Raw genomic sequence first — 12,717 nt, 5'->3', positions numbered from 1 at the left:
TGTGAATATAAGCTAACTCGGGGGATGGGATCATTTTACTATTTCTGCAGATGTTTAAAGGCTATAAATATACATCACTGGAGATATCAATTACAAGCAGGCTTGTAGTGGTTCTGATGTATTTCAGGAAATCAGAACAGAATAGCAGCAGTTATTGTTTAACCTACTCTTCTGAGCAAATAAACAATAAACTAACTACTAACTAAACTACCTTTTTGCTCTTTTTGTGGGGTTCATCATTAACAAAACTATTATTGTTGTTATTATTGTTACATTAGACAGACAGACAGACAGACAGACAGACAGATAGATAGATGGGGTCACTCAATTACATTCTCAAAAAAACACAGAAACTTAATGTGCCTGCCAACTTCAAGGACATAACCAACTATCAAGTAAATTTCATAACTACTTCATGCTAAAACTAAAGTAGTCTCCTGTATTAAACCCATTATCGGCTACAACATTTATTGTCCAGTTTCACCAAGATAGCTGGAGTTGAAGTAATTGTACATTTCGTGACGCTTAGCACAGGATTTGAGGGACAGTTTTGTTGGCCACATAAAGAAAAAGACCGCGAAACTGCGTGGCGTAAGTATCCAATAAGAGATTGGGATTTAGAGGCGGGTCTCCACAAAGGCGTGGCAATAATTTTACGGCTATCGGGCCGGCGCCATTTTACAGTCGCAGTCGCCTCAGTGTCGTGTATGTCGGAAAGAGACCTGAAAGCTCAAAACTCGTCGAATTTTAGTAGCTAATTTTTAAACGTAAGCTCCTGGTGAGTATTTTGATTCAAGAGATTTTTTTTTCATTTTTTCCTACTTTGAGCTATCTTTGGGATTTTTATTTTTATTTTTAATGTATTTTTGTGACAGGCTTTCTGTATCTGTGATTGCGAATGTGGTGTACATTTTGTGAAGCAGGACTAGCTGGCGAGCTAACAGGCTAGTTGAATGGTTACGTGGTCGCGTGAGGTTAATTAGCCAAATGTCGCTAGCTCGCTTTTCATAATTGTCCGTATTGTTTTTATTTTTTTCTGTCGTAAACTTTTTTTTTTAAATAAATGAACATTTTTTTCAAGAGGTTCTTTAGTGCAGTGTGCTTAGTAAATATTTTTAAAAGAAAATCCCGAAGACGGTTTTGTTTTTTTTCTTTTACTAAAAAAAAAAAAAGAAAAAACGCCATTTTTTTCTTCATATTTGGATTTCCTACTTTTTTTATTTTCCGGCTTTGTTTTTCCCCCCAATCATTTAGCTAGTTGATTTACTGTTTTCGGCAAGGCTGCTTATGGCTTGTAATTGGATGATTTAAATAAATTTTTAATTCTGTATTTTGTTTTATTTTTTGGTTTTATTCTAAATTCATCAGCTATTCAGACGTAAGACTGTTGTTTTTCTTTTTCTTGTCAAGGCTGGTTTTAAAGGGATTCTGAACAAACTTCTGTGTGTAATATTTTTCTGCGCATGACCGGGTTGTGGATTATGAGACTTGAAATGGACTTTTTGTGTAGCAACACAGGACAAATTCCTGAAAACATTTAATTAAAGAGTTGTAAAGAAGTTCATGTGTGGTGTGGATATGCGTTAATTTTTTCGCTTGTACGGCTGTAGTTGTCACTTATTTCTTGCTCCTGAATGATTTCTATTCGTTAGCTGCTGGTGTGTATCAATTCATACGAGAGCGCGTGATTTAAAATACGCTGAGTGTATGAAACATTAGGGACGCCTGGTTATTCCCTTAAAATAGACTAAAATTCCTTTTTGTTTTTTTTGTTTTAAATAATTTACGTTAGTGTACATATTGGAGGTTCCTTCTTAAAGAAGGATTTAACTTTTGAGAGAATTGAGATCATCTGGATTATGCATATGGTTTAATTGTGCAAGAAATATTTTAATTATTTGATTGGTGCATGATAGTAGGCACCTGATGTGCTGATTTGAGCTCATCAAGAACTGAAAGGTGTACTGGAGATCATCTGATACGCAAAAGATTTTGAGCCAGGGAAAAGGTAAAGGGAGGCAAATCATGTGGATGAAGACTGCCTACAGTAAGTCAACTGGCAGTCTGTCATTTTGATCTGGTAAGATCAAAGAATGCCTCTCATTTCATCTTGAGAGGATGGAGTTATTCTTTATGCGGAAAATAATCTGCTGTTAAAGTTGAGATGGGAAGGAAAAGCTTTGAACACTGAAGTACTGGAAAAAGCATTCCCTGGTCTATTTTTATATTGTATGCTGATGGGGGCTGGGAACTAGAAAAAACTATGTATCCCTCATGCAATGTGCCATCATAGCACGCTGGTGGTGGTGTTTTGTTAGTGTGAGGAGTATTTCATGTCATGCATTGGCCTCTTGATAAAAGTGGGACAATACAATACTTGATAAAAGTGTTTGAATACAACAGGATATCTGAACACCATTTCCAATCAGGAGCATCCCGGCATGGCTATTTTTTTTTATCATTTTAAGTAGGAGAGTTCCTGTGTGCAATGGTTAAGATTGATTTGGTATGGTATGGTTTTATGGACACTGTGAAATCTTAATACAGTGGCCTGTCCATTTACTAGCTCTTAGTCAAGGTCTCAAGTCTAGAATAAGATGAACCAAGTTATTTAGAATGTAATTCTGCTACCAACCAACTTAATGCAAACAATAGAGTTGTTTGCATTAAGTTCCTGAATGACTTGATGTTGATCCAAAGCAAAAAGGGTGCAGAACAGTATAAGGAAGTGTCCCTAATGTTTTGTATACTTGCTGAAACTGCCATGACGTTGCTCTGTTTTTTGACAACACATCTGCTTTACCTGCTGGCACTCACATTTGCCATGAATGGCCAGATAGAGTATTATTTCAAATAAAAGGCAAACCAGTTTCATATTTTGAGTTTTGAATTTCATACTAGAGTTTTGAAACCCTTCTTCCCCCTCAGTGAGAATTCGTTGTCATTTTATCATTATTTCTAATTAAACTTTCCCCCTTTATTTTTATTTTTCAGTTTTTGCTGCAGCTTTTTTGAACAACGGCGACCCGTAAGTTACTTCTCAAAAATTTTTCCCCTCCACTTTCATACCACCTGCTAGTACATACCTGTATTTTTAATCTGCAGAATGTTTTTTTCCAATATAAAGGTTTCCCCCCCTTCCCTTTTAATTTTCTTTGATTCTACTTTTACTTTGTTCCAGTCAACTATAATTTTGCTTTGTACTTTGGATAAGCTGTAGGGCCTTCATGAATACAGAATGGTCTTTCGGTGTTTTTTTTTTCTTTTTCTCTCCTTTTTACCTTTTTTTTTTTTCTTTTTTTTTCTTTTTCCTTCACCCAGTGGAGGATGATGTACTGACTAGACAACCTTTTGCTGTTGCAAAAAAAGGAAAGAAAACTACTGGAAGATTGCTATGATGACCAAACAGATAAACACTTTCTGAAGTGTGCTTTTGGCAAATAAAAGTTTATTTTAGAAATGAAATTTCTATATATAGTAGGCGCCAAGCCAAATTGTAAAATGACAAAGCCTGATGACCACATAACTAGAATGAATCTGCTTCAAACATTTCCTATAATATTGGTTCACTTCTGGGGAGTTTAGTCTAGAATCGTAGAGGAGTAATTATAAATCAGTCATATTTACCAGGATTGCTGCTGTTTTCTCTCTAGTTTATAATTATTCGTTCACCAGTGATTTGTTTTGTGAAGTTTACCGTAGTGTACTAAGCAATTGAATTGAATTGAAGCAATTGAATGCACCGTACCATGTTTTATGATTATAATTGTTTTGGCAGTTTGTAAAGCAAACTACCTACCTCTTAGGTGATAAATAAAGTTTTCATACCATTGGTTATTTTCATGCATATTATTTCTGACCTGATAAATGTATACTAACAAACTACTGATGTTGGTTGCGTGTGTGCAACACAGAATTGGGGTTTGTGAGTGTGTGTATAATATACAAAATAAACGCACCTTTTTGGTTTGTAATTTTTTTTTTGAGGGGAAATGTTTAAAAGAATTGTTCACGTTGACAGGCTTGTTTTATTTCCTTTCTTAGGACTCCATCAGTCAACAGTGGAAGAGAGAGAAAATAAATTTCAATGGGCAGTGGATTTGAACCTGTTAAAAGCTAATTGTAGAATCAAACATCAGTATACCAATTAAACCCTGACCCTGAAATGCAACCCAGTTATTTTGGTGTCCAAGCACATCATCTTACTAGCTGACAAATAATTTAGCGTTCTTTTAATCTATGATATCATTTATCAGATGGGCTTTCTTATAGTTCATGCATCACTACATTTACTGTAGGAATGTAAATGATTGTAGGTGTTTTCTTCTGTACACTATGGAATTCCAAATATAAAACATCCTTGTGGCCATTTCATATTATGACTGTCACTATATTGTGAAGTCATCTCAGACCAGCAGTGGTGGTAAACACCTAAAGAAGTCATATCAGAATTGTCATTGGAATACTTTGAGAAAGCTTAACTTGGGTGATGCAAACTATGGTGATGCAAACCCAATACTGATATTCCAACTTGTACCTGAAAGTGTAAAAACATTTTAATGAAAAGGTTGCATTAATTAAAGTTGGTTACTGAGCTCAAACCAGTAGCTAAAATGTGTACAATGGCTGTGGATTCCTTACCTAGGATATCAAGTAGAAACTAAAGTACAATGTAAAGCTAAACCTGGGACATGTGAAAATATTTTATGATTTCATGTCCTGTGGCCTGTACTATGAAGTTACCGACAAGTTACCCCGATAAGCTAGTAACCCTGCTTTGTAGTACAGGCCCCTGGTGAATATCCCCATTTTTGTTGTGTATAGTGAAACAATGCATGGTTTAGTGGGTCTGTATTAAGGAACCACATGGTGTTTTCTAGATTATGTATGATTTGTATATACTTGTTTCACTGTTAAAATGGGTTTCATCTTTAGGTATGGATGCCTTGAATTTTGAAGGACCATTCACATTTCTGAAATGAAATGTGTACAACTATCCTACCAAAATGACGATGTTCTGCTGGTTATGTCCTTTAGCATGGTGACAACAGATGTAGGGATGTTTGGAGGTGGTGGTGTGCTTAGGTGTCTTTAATGACGCGTCTGCTAATCCATCAATGGGTAGCCTCACCACATCCTGTAAATTGAAAGTTACTGGGAGGCTCATTTTACTGAGACTGCAAGACTGCCAAGTTGCCTGCTGACATTCACCGGGCACCACCTCACAGTGAGAGAACGTAAATGCTGACAACTTCCTCTCCACATGGGCACTAGAGTGACAATGAATAGGTAACCCCTAATTAGTGTTTTTGTACTACTGTCACTGCAATACATACAAGGAGTACTTAGAATCCTTAACCTTAAGTGCCAATTGAGAAGGCAGCAATAAAATGCTTGTTAAAAAATCAGACACAATATATATCAGATGTATAGATGAGGAGGGGTTACCTTTATATTCCTTTTGGCCTTTTACTGCTAGCTCTGTTTAACTGTACCGAGCCTTGCAGCTATGATGAAAGTTTATCTTGTAATATTATCTCATTGTCAAACATTGGAAATTCAGAGCACACTCCATTAACTTCCCTGCTTTGGCAATCTGCCGGTGGTGGACTATAGGAAGTGCCTGCCTTAGGAACAGTTCATACTGAGGTGAAACATGGCCTCTTGGATGACACTAGTTAGGCTGTGGATTCTGTGCATCTTAGCTCTGATTCCAGCAGTCAGTTAATTTGTCATAAATGAAACCATCATCTTCTGCAGATGCGAGTCATTTACAGATGGATGATTTCTACCAGCAAAGAGCCGGGTGTTGTATACTAACAAAGACTATTTTGAAGAACCATTCACATTTCAGAGAATGAAATGTGTACAACTATCCTACCCACATGTTGTTATTTTGCTAACAAAGACTTTTGTATGAAAACCCACAGGCTGCTTATTCTGACTTGGTCTTGCTATGCTTGCCTTTGCCCCTTTAAAGGATTCAGAAGGAGAGAGTACCCCCTTTTGGTTTCGTGGTTCATTGATTTAATTTTTCTTGTTCCATAAAGAGGATGGAACTGCTCAACTCGCTGTCTCCTACTCTCCCCTACTTCCATCATGACAGCTGGCTTTCCACTGGTAGCAGCGTAATGGCCAGCAACGTGACCAACAAAACTGACCCACGCTCACTGAACTCGCGCGTGTTCATCGGGAACCTGAACACGCTGCTGGTGACCAAGGCCGACGTGGAAGCCATCTTTAGCAAGTACGGCAAGATTGTGGGCTGCTCCGTTCACAAGGGCTATGCCTTTGTGCAGTACTCCAATGAGCGGAATGCACGCGCCGCAGTGGCCGGCGAAGACGGTCGCATGATCGTAGGCCAGGTGTTGGGTAAGCTGCCCTATCGGAGCAGGGCCGGACAGTTGGTATGTGGCAGAAAAGTAGTAAAAGTGAGACCCTGCACCCATTTCTCACACAGATATTAACTTGGCGGGTGAACCCAAGCCTCACCGATCGAAGAACATCAAGCGATCTGCGGGTGATATGTATAGGTCAGGCTCCTGCCACTTTTTCATTGTTATCCCCAGATTCATTTATTTGGCTTTAATGATAGAGAAAATGCACGGCAAAAAATAAAAACTATGAAAATGATGCTCACTCCAATAAACAACTGCCGATACTGTGTGATATGTTTTCTCTTTCTTTCCAGCTCGACTTTTGATCTGGACTATGACTTTCAGAGGGATTACTATGACAGGTATGCATAAAGAGTGTGTGGATCTCCCTGTGTCTTGGTAAGACTGTTTATAAATGTTACTTCTTCCTGCCAGGATGTACTCGTACCCCTCCCGGGTGCCGCCGCCTCCTCCACCCCTGTCCCGGGCAGTGATTCCATCCAAGCGTCCACGGGTGAGTGCCAGTGGTGGGGGTGGCCGACGCACCAAGAGCAGTTTTTCCTCTTCCTCCAAAAGCAGCCAGAGAATCTCCTCATCATCTTCACGTGCTGGTAGGTAGTTGCTGCTTCCTGCTGTTTAAATCTTGGACTAGAATTTTGTGTGTGTTCATGTGCACTGCTGTAGTATAGGGCTTTATCATATATTACATTTTAAGGGTTTTCTCCCTGTTTCCCTAGTAAAGGCAGATGACCTGCAGACTATAAAGAAAGAACTAACACAGATCAAACACAAGGTGGACTACCTGCTGGAGAGCCTGGAACGCATGGAAAAGGACCACAACAAGAAGTCAGGTAAGGTAGACACCAAAACTGTATATTCATGTCATATATACAGCAATACAAAGGAAACGGACAGTGCTTCTTCCAGTGTGCCACATAGGCCTTGCTATGTCTATCAGAAATGTTTACACTTGAGTTAGATTCGAGGGAACAGCCTGGCTAACTTCCTTGTCTTAGTAACGCCCCTTCACTATGGTCCTATTTAATTGGTGACTGTATCTGGAACCGTTATTCTGGACAGAAGGCAAAAGTTTGAAATCAGAGCCTGGGGAAGTTTCCTCACTTCAGCACTCCAGCAGCAAGAAAGACGAGAGCGGGAAAAGGGAGAGGGAGAGAGAGGCACCGGAACTTAACGACTCTGAAGAGGAGGGAGACTTGTTGGAGGAAGAGGAGGTAAGCAGTGGTTGGTTGGGGGGGGGTGGTTTTAAAGACATTGAGCAAGGGAGCGTGAGTGATTAACACTGGAGGGGAAATAAAAGGTATTCAAAAATTTTTATGCATCGCATCACCTAGGTGACGAAGCAACGCCCACACACTGAAGAGTGCAGCGTACCTTCTCCTGTCTCTTAAATTATTTTGCTCCTTCAGGTGAAGAGTCGAGGGAGGGAGGAAGACAATGATGATGAGGAGGAAGAGGGGGAGCAAGAAGAAGGAGAAGACGATGGTGATAGCGCCAATGGGGATGACGACTCGTAGATGCAGCAGGAGACGCACGGCTTGCATGCACATGGTCCCGTACAAAAAATCAAATCAGCTGAACTCACAATTTGTAGCACACAGGAGTGAAACAGAGTAGAACAAAATTGTATAAACTTTGCTGTCAATCCACACGCATTGTACAGACGCCTTTCTGATCCATACTCTTCATTAATCTGTATGCAAACTACTGGCTATACTAAATCTGTCAAAATTCATCTACAGTCACCTCCCACCGTTTCCTTCTGCAGATGTTATGTTTTGTTCTGTCTCCTACCTGCTTTTAATGTAGTGGCTACCAGCCTTCCTACTCTTTGAAAAGCTTGAAGTGAAGGCAGATGTCCTCATTTCGGAACCAGGACAACTGCAGTAAAAAGTTCAGGGAAGGAAAAGAGTAAGATGCAGAGAGGCAGATACATTCATTGAACAAAAAAAAAAAAAACCTGTGTTGCATGATGGCTGGTTTCTTTACGGAATGTCTGTGATGTGTTGCAGTTGTTTCTTTTGGCCAGTAGATGGCAGTAAGAGACAATGGCTTTGTGTCTGTTTACTGTATTTAAGGCAAATAGGATTTGGTACTATAGTTAAACTGTTTTACATTTTCGAAAAACGGTAGTTATCAGATTTCTGTTGAACAGCAGTTTTTTTCCTTTGAATAGTGAAGATTTCTGTAATTACATGGAAGACTATAAAGTACTTTGAATTATCCAAATTCTCTGTAATGCACCGAATTCATGTTGTTTTTTTATTTAAATTTGTTTCAAGTGTGACAATAAATTTCAGTAAGCTTTGCGTATCAGTGTTTGTTTTACTTCTTGCTTTGCATGCCTCCCGTGCATATCAGATGAGGCCTCTGCGTTGTTGGAATGCTCTGATAGGAGGACCCTTCTCATTGGTGTGATAAGCAGGTTTTGAGGGCCGATTGGACCAGATGGAAAGGGGACGGCAGAAGGATAGAGATATCACTTGGGTTCAGGGCTCGTTTGGAGTTTATGTCAAGAAAACGTTCTGCCAGTTTGCCTTAAAATCAATGTGAAGCAGAGACGGCAATGAAGGGGTGGAAGAAATATGAGGGAAAAAATCACAGGTTATTGGCAGAAGGCAAGGTAGCAGTTAAGATGTATCTGCGTGCATAAAACAGGGAGCAGGGAAATGAGAAACAGAGAAGCTGAGCACTGTAAAGTTTAGGGTGATTTATGAGTGTATCCCAGAGGAGGGCAGCTGTGGGCTAGGGGGGGGTCTGCTGGTGAGAGGGACTTTTGTGCTGCTGGAGCCTCAATCAAAGGGACTGAACCCATCTGGGAGGGGGAGGAGGGGAGGTGGAGAGAGGGAGTCTTTGTGTGAGCATGTCAGTGGAGCTGGTGCCAGGAGAACCACTGCTTCCTGTCCCTCTCTCCATGTGAGCTACACCCTCCACGCGGAGAGGGGAGGGGAGGGGTGGGACCACAGTCAAGCTGTTTTGTATTCCTCTTCTGCCTTAGATCTGTCCTCTGTTTCACTTTCCCTCTTTTTGCTGTCCTCACATTTACTCCCCCCCCCCACACACACACACACACTTCTTCCTGCTTTGTCACTCATTCCTGGCTCTTTCATTGGCCATCAGTCTCATTCGGTTGACTATCTGTTTCTGAAACGTAAAAATATTGCTGGTCGGTATTTCAGAGGAATTCCTGCCTGTGGTGGACCATGCAGACGAACGTTTGTACATAATCGTACCTGTCATCAGAGAAACAAATGAAAACAACATCTCTAAGAAACCGCAACTTTTTCTTTTTTTTCTATAAAAACAAGCATCTATGTCTGCCTAGTATCTGCAGTCATTTTCTGTTTGTTTATAAACATGGTTAGCAGTTGCATGGTTTCAGGTGTGTTTGTTGGATGCTAACTTTATTGTATGTGTCTTTCATTGCCTTGACATCACAGCAACTGGCTTTTAAAAGTAGGTCAACACAACTGTGATGTCACTCCCTAGGGAACAATTCAGTGGCCAATCATGTGTAAACACTCCCTCTTACCCCTCCCACAGGAAAACAAACAGCTTCCTTCATTTTCTATGCATGAGTCCTGGCATGACAGTTGTTTTTAGTTATGCACCCCAATCCAAACATAGAAACACATACCTATGCAGTGTTTCACAGATTATTCACATGCAAACAAACATACACATAGGCAGAGTGTTGCTATATAGACTTTCTCCCTCATCACCCAGGTGAACATAAATACATACACAAGCACATTAAAAGCTGGGCTTGTATTACAATCAAAATAATTGCACTCTTTATAGCAGAACAATGGTGGAACCTCAATCCATTTACAGAAGTGTGCGGGATAATTAGAGAGTGCTTTCTTGGTAGACAGTCCTACCAAGCTGGGCATATTATTGTGGAAGGGATCAGACTGTGGAGCCCCAATAAAACACTTAAGTAGTGTTTCTGTAAGTGTTGATAATTATTTAAATTCAGCAGACATGTACAATTTAAAAAGACATTGGTAGAGTACCAGGGCTCCCTCTCTGGTCATGAAGAGAATACACGTGTGCTTAAGGTAAAACATGAGGTAGTTATGGGTAACTGAGACAACTTTGTTTGGGAAACTACAGTATAGTATATTAGTTTATAAGACTGATGAAACTGGATCTCTCACAATATGAGTGCTTGCCCTGCCCTTCATTTCCCGGCTGACCACACTGAATCCCACTGAATCCCCTTGTATCATTTTTCAGAGGTGCAGTTTGTCCATTTTTAAACATGACTGCAGCCTGGATTCTATTGCTCATTAAAAACATCGGAAGCTACAAGTCTTTCTGGCGTATCGCAGAGAAATAAACACAAGAGTCTGACAAGGAAAAGATGCCAGTTGCATTGTCAAACGACTGGTTAGTAAAGCTTTCAGAACTGCGAGCAAAACTGGTGGAAGTGCTGTGTGATGTCATCTTGTACTCCCCAGTGATGAGGTGGATTCATACTAGAACATATGAAAGAGTTGCTAATAATGACAGTGAGAACAGTGTGTTTTTATATGGCAGATGCATAAGTTTCAGGGAGATGTTATGTTTGCATGAATCTCACCGTGGTGTAGTACAAAGACTTGAGCTTTCTTAATCAGAAACATGAAAATATCCTTTTAGTCACTATATACTAGAACGTTAATACAAGCATTTTACAACCAGGGGTTACATCAGAATCGGGGGGGGGGGGGGGGGGGGTAGTCAGGTACAGAGCAGGGGAAGGTCCTGAATAAGCTGCACTCTACATTCCTGGGTAAATATCTTATGATCTTAACAGCAAATCATTGATCAAATTATTAGAAAGAACAAAAGAAAATGTACCCCTAAGTCCTGTGCCACCATTCGCTTATCATTGCTCGTTGCGGCAGTGAACTGTTGGGGGAAAAGTTAGAAACAAGGAAATTCACGTACTTAGCCTTCTTGTATGCAAAGATAAAATTAAGAAGTGATTTAAGTGTTTGATATAAAATTCAAACTAACACATGACAGGGTGTTCGGAATTTTCCAAAATCTTTTCTGGCTAAATTCTGGTGAGACCATTAAAAGTTTAATGTTCTGCGATTTTGGGTTGGGCCCATTTTTTGCCCTGGAGTGTACTTTAGTTTTCCTAGTTATATGTATTTATGATTACAGTCTTGCAGGTGCAGTATTTTCGTTTGTCAGCATGTTGTGTTACCACTTTAATGCAATACAAAATAAACCAAAAATTTGGATTAAAAAAGGCATTTTTATTTGACATGGATATTGTACATATTTTTGTGGCTAAATAATACTTGATTTTTTTAAACATAACATGAAAATACAACTTAAAAATGCATGAAAATATACCAATATAACAAGTACATACTCTTATTCATTGGTAATACTCTCACTTTTTCATTTGTACTGTCCACGTGAAAATGCATTCAAGTATCAAGCTACTCACAGGTTGTTTCTTACACACGTCTTACCACTAACAGATTCCAGGTAGCAAGTGAATATATATAGTGATGGATACAGTGAATATATATAGTGATGGATACAGTGAATATATATAGTGATGGATACAGTGAATATATATAGTGATGGATACAGTGAATATATATAGTGATGGATACAGTGAATATATATAGTGATGGATACAGTGAATATATAATCTTTATTATGCACTTTTCCACCCCTCCCCACTTTTAACCATTTCATTTATTGTTTGTTTTTGTTTAACTGTTTATTGTCTCACAGTCTAAGGAATAACCAGATTCGTATTTCACTGCAAATTGTATCTGCATAACCATGCATGTGACAAATCCTGAATCTTGAAGTTCTGGCAGCAGGACGGGAAGCAAATTAAGATGAAATACAAAAAATAACACAGGAGGGAAATCAAGGGTCTGATCCACTAGAAAAATGAATGCATGCTTAGAGCTTCTAATTAAATTTAACAATGAAGCTGATGAAAAAAAAAACATGATTTTTAGTACAAAACTCACCTTTTATCAAACTGTTCACTTTGAAACTTTTAGTAACTTTTGCACTCCAGCAAGGTAGGATCTGGACGTAAGGATGTGATTATTACTAAATATTACTAAAAACTGTAGCGCTTGGCATCTCAGTGGCAGGAAAAAGACGAGGTGCGACGGTTCTGTGCAAAGGTTGCTCTTTACTTGTAGTCCTGAAATGGATCTCACACAAGCACTGCAAGGCACTGCAATCTGACGGTAGAAGTAAAACCTACATCCGCCTCTGTGCCACAGCCAAACAGAACAGCAACACAACTATACACATTATTATTTACCTGGACATTGCAAGGTTTCGCAGT

General features: G+C 39.4%; 1 protein-coding gene across 3 annotated transcripts; it reads left to right on the top strand.

Moving 5' to 3' along the window:
• The first annotated feature begins 645 nt into the window (after positions 1-645).
• LOC125704842 (heterogeneous nuclear ribonucleoprotein C) lies at positions 646-8,704 on the top strand. Of its 3 annotated transcripts, none has more exons than XM_048970967.1 (9): positions 646-778; positions 2,995-3,028; positions 6,107-6,372; positions 6,461-6,533; positions 6,692-6,739; positions 6,813-6,988; positions 7,115-7,228; positions 7,458-7,609; positions 7,805-8,704. In XM_048970967.1, exons 3-9 carry the CDS (start codon positions 6,132-6,134, stop codon positions 7,910-7,912), a joined length of 912 nt encoding a protein of 303 aa, XP_048826924.1. In that variant the 5' UTR covers positions 646-778; positions 2,995-3,028; positions 6,107-6,131; the 3' UTR covers positions 7,913-8,704. The 3 variants fall into 3 exon arrangements, with proteins under 3 accessions (XP_048826924.1, XP_048826922.1, XP_048826923.1); XM_048970965.1 differs by having other exon boundaries at positions 6,051-6,372; XM_048970966.1 differs by lacking the exon at positions 2,995-3,028 and having other exon boundaries at positions 665-778; positions 6,051-6,372.
• The last annotated feature ends 4,013 nt before the right edge of the window (positions 8,705-12,717 follow it).

This window comes from Brienomyrus brachyistius, chromosome 12 (genome assembly GCF_023856365.1).
Source record: "Brienomyrus brachyistius isolate T26 chromosome 12, BBRACH_0.4, whole genome shotgun sequence".
In the NCBI taxonomy this organism is placed as follows: Eukaryota; Metazoa; Chordata; class Actinopteri; order Osteoglossiformes; family Mormyridae; genus Brienomyrus; species Brienomyrus brachyistius.
This window is presented reverse-complemented; position numbering and strand designations above follow the sequence as displayed.

Coding starts and splice junctions, on each gene's coding strand:
- LOC125704842 (XM_048970965.1), top strand. CDS start 6,054: ATGGAACTGCTCAACTCGCTGTCTCCTACTCTCCCCTACTTCCATCAT. Junction 6,373..6,460: donor GATCGTAGGCCAGGTGTTGG/GTAAGCTGCCCT, acceptor TTTCTCACACAG/ATATTAACTTGGCGGGTGAA. Junction 7,229..7,457: donor GGACCACAACAAGAAGTCAG/GTAAGGTAGACA, acceptor TATTCTGGACAG/AAGGCAAAAGTTTGAAATCA.